The sequence below is a fragment of the Salarias fasciatus genome, chromosome 14 (assembly GCF_902148845.1).
Source record: "Salarias fasciatus chromosome 14, fSalaFa1.1, whole genome shotgun sequence".
Lineage (NCBI taxonomy): Eukaryota > Metazoa > Chordata > Actinopteri > Blenniiformes > Blenniidae > Salarias > Salarias fasciatus.
Window position 1 is genome coordinate 6,631,771 of NC_043758.1, and position 24,439 is coordinate 6,656,209.

The following is a 24,439-nucleotide window of genomic DNA, read 5'->3' on the forward strand; positions in this document are numbered from 1 at the left end:
GTTTGATCACATTTGGATAACAAACATTTTCTTTTTCACATTGTCAACTCTTCACTATGATCTCTTGTCCCACCGGCATATTTTAACACGAAGAACATTCAAAACAGTCAATTATTCACATTGAGAGAGCCTTTAACCCATTTCTGCATGGCTTTCTAGTTTTTTTTTATTTTCATATCATTTCTGCGTAAAGCCCGATTCGGAGCCTGATATATAAAGTGTGATTGTCCAGGAGAAATCTATCATGGTCTGTGGTCAACACATCCCCCTGCTCTGCTGAATTATTTTTCCTCACTGCAGAACAAAGGGTTATACTTGGAAAACAATCGTGCCACCGCCGCCTCTCTTTATTCCTTCACAAATATGATTGTATGTCTGTTACTGCTGAATCGTGACTCCTAATCCGGTTTGCTCCTGCTCGGGTTTGCAGGTTCACAGCCTTTGAAATCTGTACGCTGTTCTAGTGTGCAAGCTCTCTTTCCCTTCTTGAGCTTTTGTTCATCTGGGTGTTTTTACGATGCATAAAATACCATTTTCCCCATTGCTTTCGTTCATGTTCTGCAGTCTGAACGAATGAAAGGCTGAAATGCAGATAGCGGCAGGTTATGCTTGTAAAGTTGATCTGCATTGAGTTATTTGCTCATAAACAAGGTATGTTCGATATTTGAGCCGCATGTCGTCGTAGTGGTTGACGCCTGTGCCTCACAGAGAGGTTTGATTGGTTTGATTCCGTGCTTGGGGGTGTTTCGATCCGCCCTGTGCGTGCACCGATCCTTGAGTTGTGTCCCACAGCGAGGCAGGTGGTTGAAGCAGGTGTGAAGTGTGTATTTACCCCATGATGAACTGGACCTGTCCAGCTGTCCAGGGTGTGCCTCACATTCACCACAGGACTCCGCTGGGACTGGATTCACCAAAGCCGAAAGGAGAATGAAACTTGTGACTTGGGTCTTTCGCTGATAGCCACCGAAAGCAGATCTACAGCGCCCAATTAGCGCAAATTATTCAGCCTGCTAAGCATGACATTTTATTAATATTCATAACTACTTTATTTCTGTTTGTCTGCGTCACAAGCTGAGCCGAACAGGAGCTGGCATGAGGACAGAGAGAAAGAAAGCCAGGAGTGGAAGACGTGTGGATAATTCAGTGAGGTAGAATGGCGGACAGAAGGCCATCTGGGCCAGACTGCGCTCTGGAATCCACCGCAGGTCTGCACAGACTGCTGCGAGCTTACTTTACTGTCATTTCAGAAATGTTTTGTGTGCTTATGGAAATTATTATCAGACGGAAATTCACATTAACACCAACAGACACTTTTAATTTACAGATAAATGACTGCAAACGGCTAACAACACAAGCTAAGGCAGCCTGCATTACAGATGGACTGAACAAAGTGCTCAGAGTATAATAATAACAGCGAGTGTAACCTCCACACACCCACCCAGCCTCAGCTGCTCTGCTGTTTCATTTATTCATGCATTATGTATATTCACAGCAACATTCCCATTATTGATTTTGAAATGTTACATTTTTTTCTCACAGGGCGAATGCCGCAGCCCTTTATGGCTTTGTAACTGCCTCTGGGTTGAGCCGCAAATACTCCAAACAACATCCCCTTCAGTAACTTGAAATCTGGCTGTAATCAAGACCGATAGAAATATCTCCTTTGCAGAAGCTCCCTTTGAAATCCGGTGTCAGAAAGCCATTTTCCTGGCAATGCTAATGTGGCCACTGTATTGATACCAAAGCTGCTCTTTGAACTGTGGACTGTGTGTGTGTGTGTGTGTGTGTGTGTGTGTGTGTGTGTGTGTGTGTGTGTGTGTGTGTGTGTGTGTGTGTGTGTGTGTGTGTGTGTGTGTGTGTGTGTGTGTGTGGCACGGTGGGCACGGCTGAAGGAGGGATTAGATTTTGACTGTGTTTGTGTGGGTCTAAATCCCTAACGGAGCGAGCTGACCTCAGGGCGGATGCACAGAAATGAGTTCATCCTCAAGATAAACACACACACACACACACACACACTCTCCATCCAACACACACACAGACTTTTCTCTGTCTGTCAGTCTCCCCTTTTCCCCTCTCTCCTCTCCACACACACACACACAGTTTGGTTGAATAATGGCCCAGTGAGTGGTGTGCCTATGGGGAAAGCTGTCAGTTTAATTGAATCCAGTATTCTCCATTCTCCCTGCCTGCTAATTGATTCTGTCAGGCTCTTCTGCTTGACAAAGAGACTGACATTTTCCCCTGCATGGTTATGATTGTCACAGTGTGAGAGGCTGCATGTGTATGCGTCTTTGTCCTTGCACATTATTTACTTTGCGCACACAGGTTTCTGTAGCACAATCGTCAATGTGTGTGTTTGAAGGACATCATCAATTTAGGAGAAAACGGGACAATCCAGCCGGCCGAGTGTGCATATTTATGAATGTTGTGTGGCCTCATGTTGTGTGTGTGGTCATGGGTATAAATTAAAAGCATATTATCTAGGAGCAATGGCTGGAATAACAATGAGTTTTCTTCAGATTTTCTCGGCCCTTGATTTTCATGCCTGTAGATTTTTTTTTTTTTTTTCCATTCTAAAAATAACTGAAAAATGATATTAATAAAAGTCTCAAATTCCAACCTCAACTTGAGTAGGGAACCTTTTTAGTATAATCCTAGAGTTTTTTTTTCCCGATTTTTTTCATTGTAGTGAGAAGTACAGATGTTTTAGATCTGTCGCACAAAGAAAAAAAATAGCTTTATATGTCCTTTACATTTTTTCCTCATAATTTATATTAATCTCAAAATATAAGCAATACCTAAAGAAAATCTGATGTTTTACAGTTTTGTTTTGTTTTTTTCGACGAATTTGATAATCATCATGACATAAGTAGAAATATATTTTCACTTTTAGCTAAATGTGAAAATGCATGCCTCAGTCTCTCTGCTGAGAGTCTGTTTTTGAGGCACGGACTACAGAAATACACCCTGAGCCTTTGAACATGCATACCGGTGAACAAGGTTAGTGCTTGTACTATATATACTGACCTTACTCTGTGTCTACCTTTGTCTGACGGTCTATCTTTATGTTCACGGGAGCGTTTTACTATAGCGTCAACGGGGCCTGCATCATTTTTATTTCATTACGCGTCAGCAGTTGATGTATTGCATTCACTTGAGTTCAGACACTCCAGGCCCTCTTCGCTGCCCTTTCAAACAATGCAAGATTGGAAATGGAGGGAGGGGAAAAAAAAAACACTCCACAACTAACATGCACACATGACAAACAGCAGGTTTTGACCAGAAAGCAACCTGGAAATGTCAAGTTGACAGCTGGTGTATTAAAAAAAAAAAAAGGTTGAATAATTACTGAAAGTCGTGTTGAATAGTCAATGTCAGGGAAAAGCCCTGGGAATGATCCACAGTTTCTCACTGGAAACTGAGACAGCAGCCCCCGTACAAACCAGGGAAAGTGAATTACTCTTCAGTGACGCAAGTCAAACTGTCCAGATGTATCAAAGACAGAATGAAGAGGAAATTCACTTGAGAGCCAACTTCTGTCTCAGTAAAGAACATGACACCGAAACCCTGGATGTCTGCTGACACCAGGCTCTGGTGCAACTTCTTCAAAAAAACACATCAGCCCATCTCACGCCATCAAACTCCGCTCCGTTGTTTTCTGCACTTCAGTGAAATTCCAGATGCTGATTTACCTGAACAAGTATTATTTCTCAAATAAACTTCATTTTTTTAAACCCTATTTACAGAGGCGGACGGTGCATGAGTGCAAACACACACTAACCACACACACACAAATTAATTGTGACGACAGATTATTACTCAACATCTGAGTTCTGAGTCATGAAAAAAAGCAAAAAGAAGCTATTAGTAGTTAAATTTCTATTTACTAAGTGTACAGTTTTCAACACTTCAGGTAAAATATAATGGAATGAATGTAAGGAGAAAACGATAAATGTTCTAAAATGTGCAGTGACCTAAATTTAACAGGTAAAATCATGATAAGGGATAAATAAAGACAGCAAAAGCTTTTGCTGACCACCTCATGAAGTTGCATTGAGAAATGTAATTATTTCATTGTGATTTCCAGCAGCTTTCTTGTTAAACCAGCTTGTCATCAGAACCAGTTAAAACTCCTCCGAGACTGCGAGTGAGCAAAATGTTCAAATGTAGATGTGTTGTAAAAAAAAAGGAAAGTAAAAGACGACACTACCATGGAATCGATACTGACACTGAGAGGCCGTCACATATGTCCCTTTTCTCTGGTTACTGTTGTGAGGTTGATGCTATGTGAATATACTAACTTCTCTTTATTTATGTATGCTCCACCACAATGAAAGCCTTATAAAATATGTAACATATATATGATGCACGGTTTGCTCTGTCTACACATTGAGAACATGGAGTGGTAAAAGGGTCAGGACACTTCGTGCGACCTATAAAAGGGTAGGTCAAAGCGCACAGACAGGATGTTTTGCGTTTAAATGACTGCCTTCCAGGCTGACAGCCTCCCAGCCGTTTTCCGACAGGTCCACATTTTAGTGTCTGTCTCCTGCCTCGCGCTCTTTTTTGTTTTTCCTCTTCCTGTCAGGCTGTCCGTCACTCTGTTTGTCTTCGGCTCGGCCCACCGTGTCTCTGTGTCTTGCTTAAATCCGCCCCTGCATCCGTCCTTACCTCCCACCATTCATCATCTGTGGCTCTTCCGCCACAGTAGACACACACACACGTACTCTCTCTCCTACACACACACACACACACAAACATACAGTAGACACTAATCTCACAATAATCTCTGCTCAGATTATCTCTCTGTTTGCAGGGGTGACAGAATGGGAGGCAGTACAGACGGAGAGAGGGGAAGAGATTAGAGTTATGGGTCACTGACTGCTGTCTGCAGTTCATGCAGCCAGAAGATGTTCTCAGTCGGGTTAACTGTGCAGCAGTTTTGGGAGGAGTGGCGCATGGCGTTATGGGGAGCATCCTGTGATCGCCGGGGGTCTTTCTGACTTACTGTACCAACCAAACCTGAGCAGCTGTGAGTTTGTTGGTTGCTTTAAGCTTTCTGTATGAAATGACACCTGATTTAACTTAAGAAATAGTCACATCAGGGCATCTTTTAACAGACACTGCATTCATTCTAATGTTGATCAGGATGGCATCATGAAAGAGAAACAAGTGGAATTTGAAACTGTTTATTTCAATAAAAACCACATGAAGTGAATGTGATGAGGACAAATTAAAACATAAGATAAGTTTAAAACCACAAGTTTCACAAGCCTGGAAGAGGATGCATTTATCCATTTTCAGATATGGATCTTTAGATCCCGACAGCCGTAACAAGAGACTCTTTTTTCTTTTTTTCTGTCATGAGGAAGTTGAGCACCAACCAAAAATCAACCTTAATGTGAAACTATGATAGATTTTTTTGTGTAGTTCTGTATATGTGTGTCAGATGATTATCACACACACACACACACACTCACCAATGGTTCCAGCTGCCATGCCAGGCACTCACACTCCCTTTGGAGAAACTGTGGGTTGTGTTTGCTCCACTTTGAAAGGGTAAACCACAAGACTGAACCTTTAACTTTGAGATTAAAAAAAAAAAAAAAAAAATTAGCAGCAAAGCAAATATTTAAGGACATTGTTAAAAACAACTCTATCACAAAAGACTTTTTTATTTAGTCATATGCTAAAACTCAAGTACATGTTGTCCTGTCTCAGATATGCTGTACGGTACAGTTTGAGTCTGTTGAGTCAAATTAAGGCAATTGTAGCACATTAATATTGATATTATTATTATTAGTATTAGTATTATTGTTTTTATTATTGCTGTTGTTGTTAGGATGGCCCACATTAAATTCATCTGTATTATAGAAATGACTGTAATGGAATTAAAATACTTATGGATCAGTCTAGGAATAAGAATGGCTTATCAACAAATCAACGCTCAATCCATCTCCATTTCACTCTTGAAAGTAACATAATTCAAGGTTCACTACTGAAAAATGCTGCTTTACACGTGGTCCATTAATCATCTTGAGCGAAAAGCAAATGTGGAAAAAGAAATGTAAATCTTGCTGATTGAACGGCAAGATTTTAAAGACATTTTTTAATCATTTGCTTTTTAAATGTAGACTCAAATAAATGGAACATAAGCCTCATTGTTTCTCGCTTCTCTTGTTTAATGTCTTTGAAACCAAGTGATTTATCAACTTGTGTGACGAATTCTCGAGGGCTGCATGGTGCTGTAGCGGTTGGCGTGGTCACTGCAGTCACAACATCCTCAGTCCGGTGGAAACGTCTTTGTACAGTTTTATATCCTCATGTGGTTTATTCCACAGATCACAAACATCCATAGCGGGTTAACCGGTGGTGGACATGAGTGCTTGGCTTCACTGTGTGTGTCCGGTGATGGACTGCCACCCTCTCCCACGTGGGGCTGCCTCCATCGCCTCCTGACCTGAAGTCAGATGAAGCAGTGTGGAAGATGGATGGACGGAGACATTGTGCAGTGTTCACGGAGTGTGTTTTGAAAAGTGTTTTTCCATCGCGTTCACCCAGATGCAATCATTGCAAAGTGCTATATTACTCGCTTTAAGTCTCTTGTTGGAATGTTCTCATCTGTTCTCGGGACTAGGCATTACATAAATCCTATAGGCATGCTTTATTGTAACAGATTACTTCCTGTGGGACATTCGTTAACATAACGGAGCGCTGAGCTCGTCACACACACTGAAGAATTTAACCTGAATGATGAGTCTCATCCTGGTGAAGAACAGAGACACTGGAGATTATCCCTGACTTTATCTGATGCTGATCATCCTTTGACCTTTGTCTCAATGAGAAGGTCAGCCGTCTCCGTATGCAGTAATAAGTATTATTGATTCATAAGATGTTAAAGGACACCCTGTTCATATGGAAGATTAGCTCGGTTCAATCAGGAAGCGCAGGGACAGAAAATCTATGTATTGTCATTTTATATGAGAAGAGTCGCAGCCATCTTTCGGAGATTGAGTGTCGGCGCACGCAGGGGAAGAGCAACCATCGCTCCATTAAATAAACTGACCTACTTATGACTGTGCTGAAGTACTCTTTGTAGAAGCCGTCCCCGTGCCTGCGCTTCCGCTGGGCGTGCGAGCAAGACGTCAGCAGCGGTTCCAGTTCCAGTCCTCACTCATCCAGCTGCCTACCATCCACCCCACAATCACTCTGCATTGTGCCTCCCACTAACAACCTGCCCCCTAAGGTCTGTTCCATATTAAGGAGCGAGATGTCATGCTCGACTCCTGTCTGTCACAGAGGGAGGTTATTTCCTTTTTCCCATGCATCCCAGATTCAGCACATGGTGTTCCCGCACACACATCTGCCGAGCGAGGAGCTGATTATTCAACTCGATGCCTGTTCATAACTGTGTGTGATGATCATCATCTCTTTCACTCGCTCCTCATTTTGGCTTCTGAGGGCTCGGTGCAATGTTCTCATCAGAGGAATAAGGCTGCGGTGAGCTTTCTGTTGAAAACACAGCAGGAAAAATGGCTCTTGCTTTTAGCCTATTTATTTTTGCATTAATGCTGGTTTTGTCGATTCACTAATTATCTTATTAAAAGTTGTAATATTATTTTTTGGGAGAATATGAGTCAGATTGTAGGAATACATTTTTTCAGTCAGCTTTCATGGGGCTTCATGCCACGACCCGCAAGTGTGTATGCAAATCCCACAACAAACACTCCTTTCAATATACGGTGCATTGATGCTTTGATAATGACTGAGACAAAGACTATTTGAAGAGTGAAGACTGAAAAGAGGACTTTTAAAGGTGTAGTATGTCAAATACATGTGCTGCCTGTCTCTTGAATTCCTGTCAGTTTAATGTTTAGTCGGTAGATACCAAGAATTCCAGGCTGTACCATGTGTAGTATTGAAACTGCAGATGCTGGATAGAATGGCATAATATCATGCTCATGTTAGAGTGTTCAGATCAGGCTGGGCTTTATGTGAACCCTGAACTCAAAGGAGTTTAACACCATTGTGTTGGAGAGTCTCACACAGAGAACTGGAATCTGCCACATTCAGCTGAACAGTGACTGTGTGGCGACAAACTCTCCACTTTTATACAGTCCAAATCATTTTTTTTATGCCTCAAATCTCTTCGATTGGGGCATTGTGGTCTTGAAAGAGGTAACTTCCTACAGGATAGACATGTTTGATCATTGGATAAAGATGGGCTCTTGTAACAACTATGTATTGATTTCCCTTTTAGAGGACAACTCAACCGATCTGTAAATATCTCTACAACACAAAAAACTCAATGTATCCCCTACATTTTTATCCTCTATACCCTTTTGTAGAGAGGTCAAATGTTTGCGAAATATCAAAAAAACCCATTAAATTTCCAAGCCAAGTGATGGAGGATCATTGCTCAGTGGGGCGATAATGTTAAATGTAATGGAAAAGCATTTTTTGCATGGGTAGTGACTCGGTGGTGTTTGTAGTTTAACAGTTGAATGTGCGAAGGAGGGAAATGTCTTTTTCTGCTAAATGCTCGACACCTAACAAGGTTGCAGAGCATGTTAAATGTCGTGCCAAACATTGTAGTGGGGAACTTTGATGAAAGTGTTTTTCCTCCTCGGTTACAGTGAATTTCAGCAGAGAGAGCCGCACCACTGGAAGTGGAAGGTAATACTGTTAAATTTAATGTTCAGATAAAATACATTCCCTCTGTGGTTAGTCAGCAAGTTCTTGAAATATGCCATAAAAACTGCTGTCAGATTCCATTTGAACTGGCAAATAGGGACATATATATTTCACCCCCTTTCTTCAGTTCGCTTCATGTTTGAGAATAGAAGGAGAGTGGAAGTGTACACCTCTTTTTTTTCTTTTTGGGGGATCCCCCTGTGTTCTCCTGCCAGCTGGAAGCCCCTCCAGCATGCCTTTCCAGCACACTGCAGGCCTGCCGCGGGCCGCTCTCTCACTCAGCCGTGGCCGGTATACATTGAGCAGGGATGCACATGAGGGGTCGGCGTCCCCATCAGGCGCCAAACAGCATCATCTGGCTCCTTTAAATGCGGAGAAGCTGGCTTAACTCGGAGGCCCTCTGGACTGTTTGGCTCCTCGCTTGGTAACGGACACGCGTGCCAGTTAGTCTTGTGGAAAAAACCTTATTTCCGCTGCTTGAATCCATATCCGCGTGCTGTCGGTCACCACCCAAAGCTCTTAAGAGAAATGCAAATAAAAATTGACCGATGAATAAACATGGACGCGTTGTCCCTGACACATCTGCTGATAACCTCAATTTTGCACAACCGTGCAAGACCTTGAAGCCGGCGCTTCGCTCTGAAATGTCACTATCAACAATCCTACGGTACATAAAGGAAATCACAGCCCGTTAAGCAGATTGAGGACGTTATTAGCGAACAGACGTACCATCCTAACCTCACAGAGCTGGACACTCAGGCCACGGTGTGGTTCGGGTTTCATGTCCATGATTTGCTCAAACTGAAGAAAGGCATGAAGGCCAAATGCCTCATCAGAGAATGTGAAATAACGCACACACCCAACACGTCTTGGATGCCCCTGGCGTGCTATAATTGCTTTTGGCACCCCGCGAGATAAAACACAAATAAAAATAGAAATAGAATCACAGCCTTCCGGTTATATGCCTCCGCCAAATCATCAACTCTCAGTTTACATCCCCATCCTTCTAAACTCATAAAAAATATATGGTGAGGACGACAGAGCGCTTCAAACGTGCACTTTGACTGCAACGGAAGCAACAACCTTAAGAAATGGAAAGTTTTATAAACATCTTTCTCTGCTCTGAATAGTTCAAAAAAACTTTCAAGGCGAGCACCAAAGAGTCGTCTCTGAATGTAGCATCTTATCCAATGTGCAGAATATGATCACATCTCTTGAAATGTGTCTGAGTTTGGCCTTTGAATAATGAGAGATGTTCTTTTTTGTTTTTGTTTTACACTCTGTGAACTCACAGTGGCGTATTTTTTTTTTTTCTTTTACCTTTTTGCGTGTAAATTGTCATGCATTCATTAGTTTCTCACGTAACGTGTGCGTATCATGTTAGTGTGTTTTCTTGCATGTTTATTTAGGTTAGAGGCTAAAATGACAGCTATCAATATGATCACAGACGAAGCACATGGCAACCCCACTGAGGTCAAAAACATCCCAGATAAGTACAGGACAGGACCGATTCCCTCCCATAAAGGCAGAAGCGCATTGCAAGGAGTACAATCTTTAAATAAGACAATGACTGGAATCTTCCCATGGAAATGGAATTCAAGTTTGGGGTTGAACTACTGGAAATGCATAACAAATAGCGACTGTTTCACTGATAATATCAACAGTCCATCTCAAGGTGAGGAAACATAATCTCCTGAAATACAGAGAACAGTGAAGAGGATCTGATGTCAAAAGGTTTATTATTCCACACAAATAGAGCTTTGGAGGAAAAACAAAATGTAACATTCTTTCTTTTCTTCTTCTTGCCCCTCCTTTACACCGGATGTGGAAGCAGTGCGGCTGCATCACGCCGCGTCACGCAGCAGTAGCCGTTGTAATTAACAGCTGTATTTACACGGGATGCAGTTTAACAGCGACATGACGCAACGCAGCTGCACGAAACACCATATTTTGCACGATTTTGCCATTGTCGATGTATTTTGTGGAGAGCTCTCTCTCGGAGGTTGAAATCTCGTGAGACGATGCCGTTCCCGTGCGATCCTGTAATCTGGCGATGAGTCAGTCCCTCCTCCGCTGAGACTCTGCAGCTGATGCGTCCGGCAGGGAGGACGCCACGCAAAGCAGACGCACCGCAGATCATGGTAGATCATGGAAGGAAAAAGCTTCTTTACAAAAATTATAAAGAAGCAAAGGAAATTATAATAGATAGGAATAAATTGTCATCCCAGTTTTTCTGTGTGATTTTGTGTCAGTTTGGAATCAAGCTGCTTGACAGAAAATATGTTGTGTAGTTATCTCAGAGAAAATTAAGCTTTGCACATTCAGAATGTGCAACTTCAACCAGAATGTTCCTGGTGCAACATTTCCCCATGGTGAGGCCTCAGCAGCATTATGAGGGGTGTGAGCAGTTAAGAGAGGAAACACCGTCCAGCATGTCTGGAAAGAAAGACCCTAAAAACCCTCCATGGTTTTTCCAGTTAAAATCTTTTGTGCAAAACAATAATGTTGTTTATTATTTTCCATTGTTGCTGCATAAGTTCAGAAGAAGGTGCATTCTAATTTTTTCTGACAGATTCTTTGCCTCAGTTACTCCAGAAAATTCTCATGTTTTCATGTTATTTGATTCCTCTTTCTGATTGGACGTAACTGATGTTGTCAGAGCAGAGGCTGAATGGAGTCCCAGAAAAATATTTGGACGTCACTGTGACCTCATTTATTTTTTTCTTGGAATAACAGGAGTCACTGACAGAAGGAACTAATATATTTAGGTTAAACATTTTGCATTTCGATGAAAATCATATTAAAGTCAGAAAGTCATAAATGGGGAAGCTTGATTAGGTAATCCCCTCTGGGTCCAAAGAACAGTAACACAGAGATTATGTTAACAGATGAGAAGGTTATAGGCAGGATAAAACGCCCGAGTGAAAAAACAATGACATTAAAAGTGCAGTAAATAGAATATGAGGGTTTTTATCATAAGGCCTGTGGCAGGATTTAGCCAACCTATTGAACATGCAAAGTGTAAAAAATTGCAGGCAGTGCGTTAAAAAAGCTGTATATCTATTAATTATATCAAGTGATAGAACTGAGTCGCCGTCGTCCACGTTTTGCCTCCAGTTCGAGTCTTTTAATTTCTGTCAGAGTTTTATTGCTTTGTTTTCCAGTCAGTAGCCACAAAAAGCTGCAGACTTGTTGTGCTCCCTGTTCAATCTGCCATTTGTCTTTTTGGAAAAAAGGATTTCCAATAGTGGACAGGCTGGGGTCACGTGTTTTTCTCTCTCACTCCACATAAACATCAAAAGACTAACATGAACACTGCTGTTCTCTTTGAATGTATTATTTTAGAAGATTTTTGCTGCTGCTCCTTTTCTTTACGACTTGCTCATGATTGCAGATTTTACGTTATCATTGTCGTTTCATGCCAATAGCTGTGTTTAATGTTTTAGTTTTATTTGATGCTGATACAGTATCAATATCATTGCACATCTCTGATTGTGTGTCACAGATCATGTTTGTACATTTTAGGTGTATTTAGGTTTGTACTGAAAAATAAAAATTCAAGATTTCCAAAGAATGAAAACGTCTTCATAATGCAAACTAAAGAAACTATATCATCACTCTGCTTTTTAGTGTCAAACTCATTTTAGTTCAGCGGTGACATGCAGCCCGGTGTGAGCTCTGTGGGGCCCAAGCAGCAAAAAGATGGTATTATATTAATAATAATAACATGAAAGATGACGGTGACACCATTTTCTCTGAGATTATTTGCAAAGGAATAAGAGTACGTTCTGAATATGTGTAATAAGTGAAGACCTCACATGAACAGCCTGAGTTTTCTGGAGGAACAGAGTGACATCGGTCAGAAGCTTCTTTGGTCTCATGATTTCGTGACACGCCCTCGTCGTATGGCGGCGGTATGGTTGTTTGCTTTAACTGCTGAATTATTCTATCAATGCTTCTTTCCGCTGTTCGTTTTTTTGGCTCTCGGTGGTGCGCCATGTCCCAACTCCTCTCTGGACAAATAAGAAAATAGCACCGTTATTGACTAACTGCAGATCATGTTTTCTTTGTCATTTTCACATCAGGCAAGGTCATTTTGCCACTGGAACACACCCTGTCAGGGGGATTCATGTGTGACATCCCTGTTCTATTAGAGAAAGTATTTTTTTTTTTAAATCAGACATGTATTACAAGCTGATGACACATATTTTTTAACTCTTTGGCTTCATATTCAAGTTTATTCCCTCCTGTCAAAACCATCAACAAAAGCACAAATGCTAGAACATCTCTATCCTTGAGGACGGCTCAATCTTCTGTTCTCTGTCCTCGTGAAAAGTTTTTTTCTCCACAGCAGTCCGGGTTGAAGCAACCCTATAAAGCCTTGACAACCTTGTAAAAACATATTGAGGCATTAACTTGATGTTTTGTAATGAGGACGGAGCAGCCAGAGAAGCGGAATGAAAGGAATCAGCGGTTAGGGAGGTGAAGGAAAACACTTAAAAGTAGGAAAACAAGTGATACATAACAAATCTGACGTGCACGCACAGCAGTGTCAAGAGATGGTATCCTGAGACTTTCACCCTCAGTGAATCTACATCGAGCAGCCAGTGTATGAAGTTTTAGGCTGCCATCTTTCCTTGGTTTGCATTGCTACTGATTTTTAATGATGTGCCATCACAGATTATTGCAAAAAGACGGAAAATCTACTCTGGCAGAGATCAAAACAGTCTAGGAGTTTCAATGACCATGTAAAGAAAAAAAAAAAAAGCCATTGTTCATATCGTGTTACTGAAACGGCTCCCAAGCTTCAGTCACATTAATTGATCCTGATTGCCGAGCAGCATCATTGTCTGCAACATTGTTTTCACCTGTCAGAGAAAAGTAGGACTGAAAGATGATGAACTACTCAAAATACTCCTATAAACACTCCAGTCTCGCACAGGATGCTGTTCAACATGCACCGCCTGGAGTCTCTTTGTTTTTTTTTTTTACCATCAAAACACAAAGTCCCACCTCTGAGAATAACCACCAATTTCAAGCCGCACTGGCTGAAATAAACAGGATGCAACAGATTTAATCCAATCTAAAATTAATGCATGCTGATTATTTTATTATTTATTTTTTTTTGTAGCCAAGGGAAACAGTGACAGCACATTTCTCTGCTTTAAAAAATATCCCGAAGATTTAATGCCATGGGATTTTACATTTGCCAAACAGTCTTTCTGAGTCGACTATTTGACTGAGCAGGTTTGCAGGATGTGCCGAAACAAGCTGGTTTGATACTTTACCGGGAGAGGGGGGCTCCACACACTCCACACACTCCACACACTCATTTATATATATCAAATTACACCAGTTTCATAAGAGGGTCAAGCTTCAACCTCACAAGTTGCTTGATGATCCCTAGCTGATCATCTACTTACGCTATAACTCATGTATTTAACTGGCCATCTGGACGCTGGATATGAGCGGGAAAGGCCCCGAATGAATCAGGGTCATTGCTTTATTGCTGATGGCTGCGAAGAATTATGACACTAACTAACTGCTTTTCTCCAGCAATGAAAAAATGATTAAAGGATAATGTGGCTGTGGCTCAGTCGGGAGAGGAGGTTAAATTCTGCAGGTTCCGTCTCCTCCTGTACATGTGACAAAGTGTCCTTGAGCAAGTGCTGCAAGGGTGTGTGGATGAAAGAACGAAAGAGCAGCTTAAACAGATGTACATGTGACTCTGAGGGTGAAAGTGCCCAGTTAGATTCCTGTCACGGTAAAATAATTACATTTTTTTGATAAAATGTGTGTCTTAATGTAATGGATATAAGCACCTCCCTGCTGATTTTGGGAAAAAAACATCCAGTGTCTCTTCTGGAGTTCTCTTCCTGGTGCCCCTCAGTCGATAACCCCCCACCCTCACCCTCTCTCCCACCCCCCCACCCTTCATAAACACTTCATAAACCGCTGCATTAGAGTAATCTGAGATGCGTCTTCACCTGCTGATTTAACAGCCAGGGGCTTCTTACATCATGAAACTGCAAGTGTTCCTGCAAGGCTGAATCCAAATCTGATCCCTTTTGTGTGTGTGTGTGTGTGTGTGTGTGTGTGTGTGACACACGGAGAAATGTGTTGATGGCAGGAATGAAACGGAAGAGAGAAAAGAAAAGACTGAGATTCCTTCAAGGGGAAAACGGAGAGAGAAGAAAGGCCGTCTCAATAAAACCTCAACACATTTCAAATTACTGACTCAGTTCCCTTTGGGCCAGTCGAGCCAGTTTACCTCGTTTGAGAGGGCAGCAGGACGGGGCCCTAAGCTCACAGGGTCCCAGAGGGGAAGTCCACACAGTATGAATAATTATGTGAAACTTATTTTTCATAATTACATCTTGTACCATCAGATCCTGTCCTCTGGCGAGTACCTGACGGCTATTCTGTTCCGCCTGGAAAAAAGAGAACTTCTACAAGTCATTTTGTAAGATTGTCATGTTTCCAGCCATGAATTATTTCTCTGAGTAATGTCAAACACCTTTTTTATTTATTTATTTATTTATTATTTATTTATTTTAAGAATAATGGAGCGTCACACATCCTTCCATCAGTCCCTCCATCCATGTTGAGTTTGGTGTCATTTTTCACAGTGTGCCTGGCGCGGTGGACAGCGGGTGTGTGCTGCAGGGATTTTTCTGTTGAACCTTTGCCCTCCTCTGTTCCGGACTGCCGACACTGGAGGGAATAATTGGCACATTAAATTATTCAAAAATGGCCGGGGCACATTTTCATAAATATTCTCCTGACGTTTTGCTTAGATCAACAGTCACAACCCCGAGCTCTGGATTTGACTTTGTGACACTGCGCGCGCGCGCGTGCTTCCGCGTGTGTGTGTGTGTGTGTGTGTGTGTGTGCGCACTGATTGATGGACAGTATTTACAAACAAACCGTCTTCCCATCTTCAGCCAACCTCACCGAATGCAGACAGCATGAAAATGTCAGGCTCATGCACAGACAGATGTGAGCGTATGTCCATGCTGGGCATGAAAATGTCAGAGTGGGCACATTTACTCAAGAACACACACACACACACACACACACACACACACACACACACACACACACACACACAGGAGCAGGCGGCGCAGCCCCCTTCATCGGTCCCCTGCTGTAACACGAGCCTCTTTCGAACCTGTCACCGGTCCGCCTGAGACAAGACGATCCTGACACGCTAACAAAGCAGAGCTCCTGAGAACGGCTCAATTAGCATCTATTAATGCCATTTGTGACGATGGACCCACACCTCAGTGGAATCGGCCCTGTGCCTGATTTTCTGTCACTGTATAGCTGATATTACATATAATGAAACATATTCTTTACACAGTTACAGTCCCTTTGGAATTTAGTTGTTTTGCAGGACTGCTCATGGGTCAGGCTCTGATCTGCTGCTCTGTCAACACCGGATGTGGGAAACTATCACTTTTCTCAACACGACTGTGACCCCAAAGCAAATAGATTTTGTGAAAATTCGTCATAATGACACAATAGTGGTGTTAAACTCCTTGTTTCCTTGAGGTGGAGGTAATTTACGTGAAAGCATAAATTGATCTTTATTGACCGTATGTAACAGATCAGCTCTGAGAATTGGTTAAACAGAAAACCATCCATCCATCAACCATCCATCCGTCTTATTTTCTCATTTAAAGTCGCAAAGTAGAGTCAACCAATTTTTTATGAAGAGTCTCTCGAGGGATTTTGTGTTGCTGGTTTAAAGCAGATAGACGGGAAACGCACGGTTAAGTTGTGCTTTGTAGTAAGCAGGCAAGGAATAACCCGGGGAAATGACAGCAATCTACTGTAATTACTCTTCTTTGTACGCGGTTGTGTTGAACGCTGTTAAGAGATGAAAAGCCAAGACAACAAAACTGAGCGGGTGGGGTGTGGAAGGGGAGTGAAACATGTCAATATGAATCATCTGTAGAGATGCGCGCAGGAACAGACCCGATGGCTTCCAAAGCGCGTTATCGGGGGAATGAAGACGACTCCAAGCCAGATCCTCTGCAGAACAGTATCTCGCCTCAACAGCACATGCAGCGATAGCGACATTACCGCGGCTGCTCTGCAGACACAGGGATGCATGTGCTGTGACAGATTGCGTTCTGTCACAGCCACGGGGGTGGGCATGTCTCGCTCCCCAGCTCCAAATGGTCAGAGCGAAATCTCATCGGGCTCTCAGCGGAGATTATAAATAGTATTCCGAGATTGGGGAGTAATTTGCAGGCATCATTAACACCAGGAGTCAAAGAGTGAAATGTGCAGTGGGAAAAGACTTTGTAGTGAACGGGGGCGATTTTTAAGTAACCGTAAATCTATGCAGTCGGGGATGGTCTTGAATAAAAATGAGGATACAGAACAGGAGACGAAAAATAGGATGTTATGTGATGAGGACGGTTGATCATTAAGTCTTCAACATAATTCCTGGTAATGAGTTTGCTTTGCCCTGCATAAAGTGGCCGGCTGTTTCGGCGCCATGCAACCTACTTTTTCTTCTTTCTTTTCTTTTTTTTTTTTTTTTTTTTTAATTTTATTTTTCTAGTAGTGACTGTAACCACGTTGCTCATGAAAATGTTACCGTTCATCGTTGACGTCTGTGTTTATTTTCTCTCTCTGATGGCAAACTGTACACCGTAGAAAAATGAACTCTTCCACTGTGTTTTTTTCCCTCAGATTCCTCAAACATTTTGTTGATTTTTTTTCCTTTCTAATTTTTCTTCATTAGGAAGATATAGAATACAGATTTCCAAAATGTAGATCAAATGTTTGACCTCTTTTTTTAATTACCTAAACACTGAATGAACAAAAAAAAAGTTCAAATCAAATCATCGATCACGAAACCAGCCTGTTGTCATGTTCGCAGTGTTCTTGTGCACACACAGCCGGATCCCACAGCGCGCCGTAATCCGTTCATTTCAAACAGTCAAATTGTTTGTTTGCGTATTAAAATGGTTTTCGTCCCGTAGCTGTTTGACGGCGCACAGTCATGTGTGCCGTGCGTGTGTTTGCATGCGTGCCTGTGAGTGTGAGGGTAAACTGAGGAGTGACAGAGCAAAACTGACTGCTCGTCTGTGTGTGTGTGACGAGAGCACGACACTCATGCAAAACATTACTTAGGTTTTTGGCACGTGTGTGTGTGTGTGTGTGTGTCTGAACAGTAGAGAAAAAAAAGAATCCATTAAGCTGTTTAACTCTCTCTGAGCATGTGTGTGTGTGTGTGTGTGTGTGTGTGTGTGTGTGTCCGTGGTTGAACCCATTAACTGAATAAACCATCCAGTATGATTGCGGTGTCAAATGGGTTTGCTGAAGCATTTCTGCTTGGCCCAGCAGTCCTTGTCCTTTTTTTTTTTTTTTTATTTTTTTTTTTGTAAAGTCATGACACACTTACGCAAGACCCAAAACTCCCAGCCCACAGTTAATTATTGATCGGTCAGAAATGCTGCATCAATCCTCTTCCATCTGCAGAACGGTTGATGTACAAAACACAAACAGATGCTGACCGATGCGCAAAATTAAAGGCCATATGCTGAAGTCTTTAGATATAATTGAGGTTTCTGCATTTATCTTTATATCAGGAAAAGCTGCAAAGTGGGAAAAACAAAAATGGCAAGATGTTGAAGACCATTAAGTTTTTTATGTCTGTAAACAGTGGTTTGCCAAAACAGGATGTAAATGACGAAAAGTAAGTACGCTCTCAGCATAGTTTCAGTTTTGGATGATTTTTATGAGAAAAGGAGGAAACTTCCTACTAAAATAATCCTACTGGTTAAAATGGAAATAGACTGATGGTGGTATTTCGCAAGGATTTTTGCTGCTTCATCACCACTGAGATGACTGGCATGAAGTCTGAAAGGTCAGCTGATGGGATGGAGCTTCCAGAACATCTATAAGCATTCACTCAGATCTGAAATTTCACTTCAGTTTTGTAACTTTATCAATGCATAGCAATTTCCTTACTCTTGCGGATATCTCAAATCCTTCTCAATCTAGTTTTCATGAATTTGAAAATGTAAAATGAGCTCAAAGCCTTCAGCATGTTAGTCTGGTGTGACGGATGCGTGACACGTCTGTGATGAGCTCCTTTTGGATTGTAATGTTTGGTGGACTAGACAGAGATCATGTGTTTATTTGATGTTTATCAAGTGTTTGTCTTTCATGCAAATCATTCCCAAGCATCCAAAATCTGTATTTTTATTAAGTAAATGTTTAGGGAATCATTGTCCAGTGTACACGTAAACCTTACACAAATTATAAGTAAATTATGTAATATCCTTGCAAGATAAGTACAACATAACCAAATGCCTGATTCAGTGTGATTCTAAGTTAAAATTGTAGCAGTCAGTGACATAGAGGTTTGAGGTTCAAATCCAGCTGTTTTATAATGAGGTATGTAGGCTGTCAATATCAGGAAATGTCCAGATCCCATCAGGCAAGACCTGTTTGACTGAAGGACGACGAGTGCTTTGCACGAAGAGAGAGATTTGTTTGTTTTCGCCTTTGCTGATTCTCAGTCAGAAGGTTGTGGGTTCAGCATCTCCCCCTGTCCTGTCCTGAAGCGTCCTTGAGCAAGACGCTGAACCTGTAACTGCTCCCAGGGGATGAATTGACTGCCTTGCATGGCAGCCACCTCTACTGGTGAAAAAGCGCTTTATATCTGTGAAATCCATTTACCCTTTTACTCCTTGGAGGAGATGGAAAAACTCAGGCTCTCGCTTGGTATTGACCACACCCAGTTAGATTTTACTGACCGATCACTCCATTGTTGTGGTAAACACTACGGTTCTGCCAAGATGAAGTGTTGAGAACAAACTGCAAGTCCCAAACCAGGGCTGTGAGTAAAGAACAATGTCATGTTCATGATAAGGGTGAGATGACGGCGGCGTTAAGATTTACAGACTTAAAGCAGAATAATGGAATAGACTCCATCTCTCCATCCATTCCATCCATCCATGAGAGGTCCTGAACAGGTTACGAGCGAACAGAGACCAACAACCACACATACTAATCCACATTGATTAAAAGACCAGTGCATGGAATGTGCATATTTTTAAACCAGGAAGGAAACGGCGTCCCTTCAGAAACCCATGAACATGCAGAACAGTGCCAAGCAAAGCTCAGCGCAGCCCATCGTGAACATATCATAGAAGTTGCACTTCTTCTGTAGCTTCAATTCCTGCAGTTTCCTTTGCACAGTGTAGTGATACCACAGGGGGATGTGACTGTGATAATTTGTTTAATGAGCCAAGTAATTGTAATGTGGAATAAAACTAATCAAATCAACACGACAAAGAGCTCGCTGAAATAAAACCAATTGACAACAAAGTGGAAAATGTCAAGAATCGGCCGCAGCGTCGGCATTACACACTTGAGCTTCTTCATTATGCTCTTGTTTTTGTAAGTTATTTGCACAGTGACACCTGCGATTATTCCGTTAATGCCCTCCCTCTCTGGTCTCATGGACGTACAGTGGTGTCTCTGCAGCTCCGAACACTGACAGTCTGACTGACTCCTGCCTTCAGCCCTCACATTCACTTCAAATAACTTTGTCATCTTGAACTGTTGGAGTTGTGGGTATTGTGGGGAGTCTTGAAGTTCCGCACAGTTAGCACAGGATGATAAAGTCACAAGCAGTGAGCCCGGCTCCCCCCGTCTCCATGACGATTTAATTATGATCAGTCACGACTTTTACATAATGTATTTTTGAGTCAGACTCTTGAGGGCACTTTCACACACCTCACTTTGTGTCGTGACAAACATGACACATATTCTCATAGCAGCAAACTATGGGTGTAAGTTTAACCACTTAGTTGCTCATTAAAATAGAACACGGTGTGCCAGACGGCAGCTCGATCGACGCTCCAGGATTGGAAAAAAGGGACATTACCAGTTCTGGCCCAGCCTCTACACTTGCCAGTAGTTTTCCTTTTATAAACACAGGCCGTTTTCTCTCAGGATGTGTGTGTGTGTGGGTGTGTAGGGAGAGGGGGAGTCATTACATATACATATGTAAACGTCATTTGTTCGTTTTCCATTTTTTTTTCCCCCTCTTTATTCTTTTTTCAATGATTGGAAGAGACACAAACAGCCAAAGCATCGTTGTGTTCAAACACTGCAGGAGAATTTCCAGCCAGGATATTTTGAAGTTTATTATTGTGAACACAGGTGCCTTTTCCTATTATACACTATTTTCTTCAGTACCCCTTTAAGAATTTCCTCTGGGAACAACAGCACGGCTTTGCTGGCGAATCACGATGCTACCCTTCGGCAAGACATCAGGGCCGTCAAAGTTTCTTGGTTCAATTCCTATTAGGAGCGCAGTCCAGGGATCCTTTTCACAACACTGAGCAACAACAGTAGGTCAGACACGCAAAGAGAGAAACACACACGGCGCTATCTGCCAAGTTCTACTTCCTGGTGGAGGTTCAATGCCATCGATGAGCTTGGCACCGAGACTCGGCCAGCCAGTACCCGGCTGCCCACTGGCTCTCACAAACACAGACACGAGCATGCACGCCCGCCTTCCATCACTGCTGGTTCACTCTGACTATGCGGAAAAGCTTGGCTGCCTCCATGCAGAGGTGGGAATGCATTAATGAAATGAAGCCGAGCAGACAGCGCTTTGGGGGGAAAGCAGGTGACGAAGAAGTGAAATAGAACTTTATCAGTATGTAGCATATGACAGTTTCATTTATCTTGTGAATAATCCCAAGGGAAGGTTTTGGTAAAAACAGGTAGCAGACCATTAACCAGGCTGACTAGTTTTTTTTGTTTTTTTTTTTGTTTTCCCTCCATGAAAATGAAAAAAAAGCAAAGAAAAAAGTGATCCACACTGTTTAGCTTTTGAAAGTCTGATGAAAAAGTTCACAAGAGGAAGAATCAGGAAGGTGTTTAACCGAAAGATCGTGGTTTCCTGCAGCTGTGAGGGTTGAATCCGTGTTTTCAGATCACAGACTTATGAGTCTCAGCTCTGTGGGGAAATAAGGCCAGTGAGGTGCCGCGCACGGAAATGTATGAAGACAGTACATGTGTCATTGTTAGACCTTCCATATTATAACGCTCAGCAGAATGTGAGGAAACAAAAAAGAGCTCTGTATTGCACAGATTGCTGTGGTGATGAAGTGACAGAAAAAGCTCGACAGGCAAGGTTAGTGTTGGAAAGTGTGGCGGTTTCTCTTCCCCGCCGTACAGCAGCCATCGCCTGATGAGAGCCGCCGCATTGTGAACGGCTACTGGCAGAATTGTTTCAATACATTGTGGCAAGATCAGAGGGAATTGTTGGCATATATATGAGGATTTTTTGTTTTTTCCTATTTTGATGTCTTTAATGAGATATGGTTAGTTTTTCTTGCTCATTGAAGTTTTTTTTTCTTTTTTTCATTTTATGAGAATTGAGCACTATGTGCTTGAAATTGAAACTTCATTTCTATATTATTCAAATATAACATACACTAATTTCTATTCTTTCATTCAGGTCAACAATCCTTCTCGGTCAGCGTATTTCTTCACAAAGATAACAGATTCCGCTTTTTGTGTGTCTGACCCACTTCTCTCCTTGATGTGGATGCATACCCAACATGTTTACTACAAGTGAAGAATTCCTTTGAAAATACTGTGAAAGTTTTAGTATAGCTTCAAATAATGGAAGAAAATGTTTATTTTATTTTCTGTAGAGTTGTCCACTGTCCCATATAACTGTGTCTTGTAAGCCTGAAACGCAGGGTCGAATGTTCAGCTGACCAAAGACGCCAGATAAATACTCATTGTATGAGCAGGGATTGATTTTTTTTTATTCTTTTTTTAAGTTTATGTGTGTTACTTTGGGAAATACAATCAAAAGAGGAACCTTTACTGACAGGTTCTTCTCTTTTGTCTCGTCCATGCAGGATGATTCCGTCCAGCAGCAACGACTTCCTCGTCCGAGATCTGGCCCCCGGACGCAACTACGATCTGTGTGTGTTGGCTGTGCTCGACGACTTGGTCACTTCGCTGACCGCCACGCGTCCGCTGGGCTGTCTGTCGTTCACAACAGAAACGGCGTTCAGCCATTGTGAAGAGCTGCGCAGCCACTTCCTGGGAGGCACCATGATCATCATCATCGGAGGGATTATTGTCGCCTCTGTGCTGGTGTTCATCATCATCTTAATGATACGGTACAAGGTTTACAGCCACCATGGAGCGGGCCATGGGAAAGCCGCCATCGCGGCGGCCGCGCCAAGACCGCAGAGCAACGGACAAGGAGGAAGCAATCAAGTCCAAGTCCTCCCTCGGTCTGCCTCAAAGATGACTGACAGTCAGGACGACCAGGCCCTCGGTCCGTCCAGGGCCATGTCGCCTAGCAACACTCTGAGAGACACTGTGGCATTGGTCGAGGAGGAGAGCAGTGGACGGAGCACAATGACAAGGACTGACTCCTCGGCCAATGAGGAGTTGCTCTCGCCCACCAAGGCCCGCTTCTCCTCCAGAGTTGCCATTGAGATGAAAATCAGACCACCATCTGTCGCCAAAGAGCCTACCTCTCCCAAGGAATTGGCAGGTAGAGGAGCGATAGACATAAAGGATGTGAGCAGCAGAGCAAGGAGGAAGCATTTCAGAGGGGTGAAAAGAGGAACTGAGAAGTTGACAGGGAAAGAGTGGAGGGGGACATAAAGAGAAGGGACACAAAGGAAGACAGTCGAGCTGCGAGAGATGGAGGACAGGAGGTAGACAGTGTGCAAGCGAGTGTGTGAAACCGAGCGAGGTAATAGCCAAGAGGAGAGGAGCGAGAAACCGAGTGAGTGTGAACGAGAGAATGAGGAAGGGAGACACAGTCCTTGCATAGGAACGATGGCAGGAGAGACGGAGGGTGAGGCGAGGGGGACTGCAGTCGTATGTAAGAATACGTGAAATTCTCAATGCACTTTTTAAAGTCACTTTTTTCTGAGTAGAAAATGGGAATCAATTTGAAATGGAAGCGAGATCATCCCTCACAAATCACCGAATATCATTCACCTTCCTGTCCTCCATTCATCCTCCTCCCACAAACTATTTGCTTGGAAACTAGCCGCACCATTAAGAATGACATATTCAAAGGAGCGAACTGCGAAAAGAAGAAAAGTTTCTTCTCTACAAATGATGTCCAACAAATGCTGCAGAAAAGATCCACATTTCCTATGAAAATGTGGTTAAATTTAAACCAAAACTAGAGTCTAGATCCATTCCTATGAAATGTGGTTAAATTTAAACCACAACTAGAGTCTAGATGCTCAAAACCCTCAGCGTGGGGGTCTTTCTGAAATTCTGGCCCTTCTTGTTAACATTTAAATTCATATTTTTTTACTCAAAATTCTATTTTGACAGTGTTTCCCTATAGATACACACAGAATAAATACACGTGTGCCACTGTGCACAGCACACAAACTTGTTTTGAATCTTTATACTCCAGTGGATATATGAATGTTTCTAATGCTGTATATACTTGCAGTTTACATTTTGCCCTTGAGGGTGCTCTTTATGTAAATCCAAGAATCTTGTTTTGCAATATATTCACTCAAAATATACCCGAGCCTCCCCGGGGTTAACAAATCAGAATCCTAGCAGACCCATTCCATTATGAAAGAGCATGATATTGAAAAGGAGAATTCACCACTAGCAGAAATAACTCTTTCTCCAGCATCTTAGGTTAACAGAACTAACAGCAAGTTGCAAGAAGTCAAAGTCAGAGGTATTTGCATGC

General features: G+C 42.3%; 1 protein-coding gene across 1 annotated transcript in view; it reads left to right on the top strand.

Moving 5' to 3' along the window:
• Positions 1-24,439, top strand: part of LOC115400178 (leucine-rich repeat and fibronectin type III domain-containing protein 1-like protein) — a 166,225-nt gene that overhangs the window by 134,168 nt on the left and 7,618 nt on the right. The window contains exon 9 of the mRNA XM_030107886.1: positions 22,611-23,260. Within this exon, the coding sequence (XP_029963746.1) occupies positions 22,611-23,260 (650 nt within the window). The remainder of the gene's footprint in view (positions 1-22,610; positions 23,261-24,439) is intronic.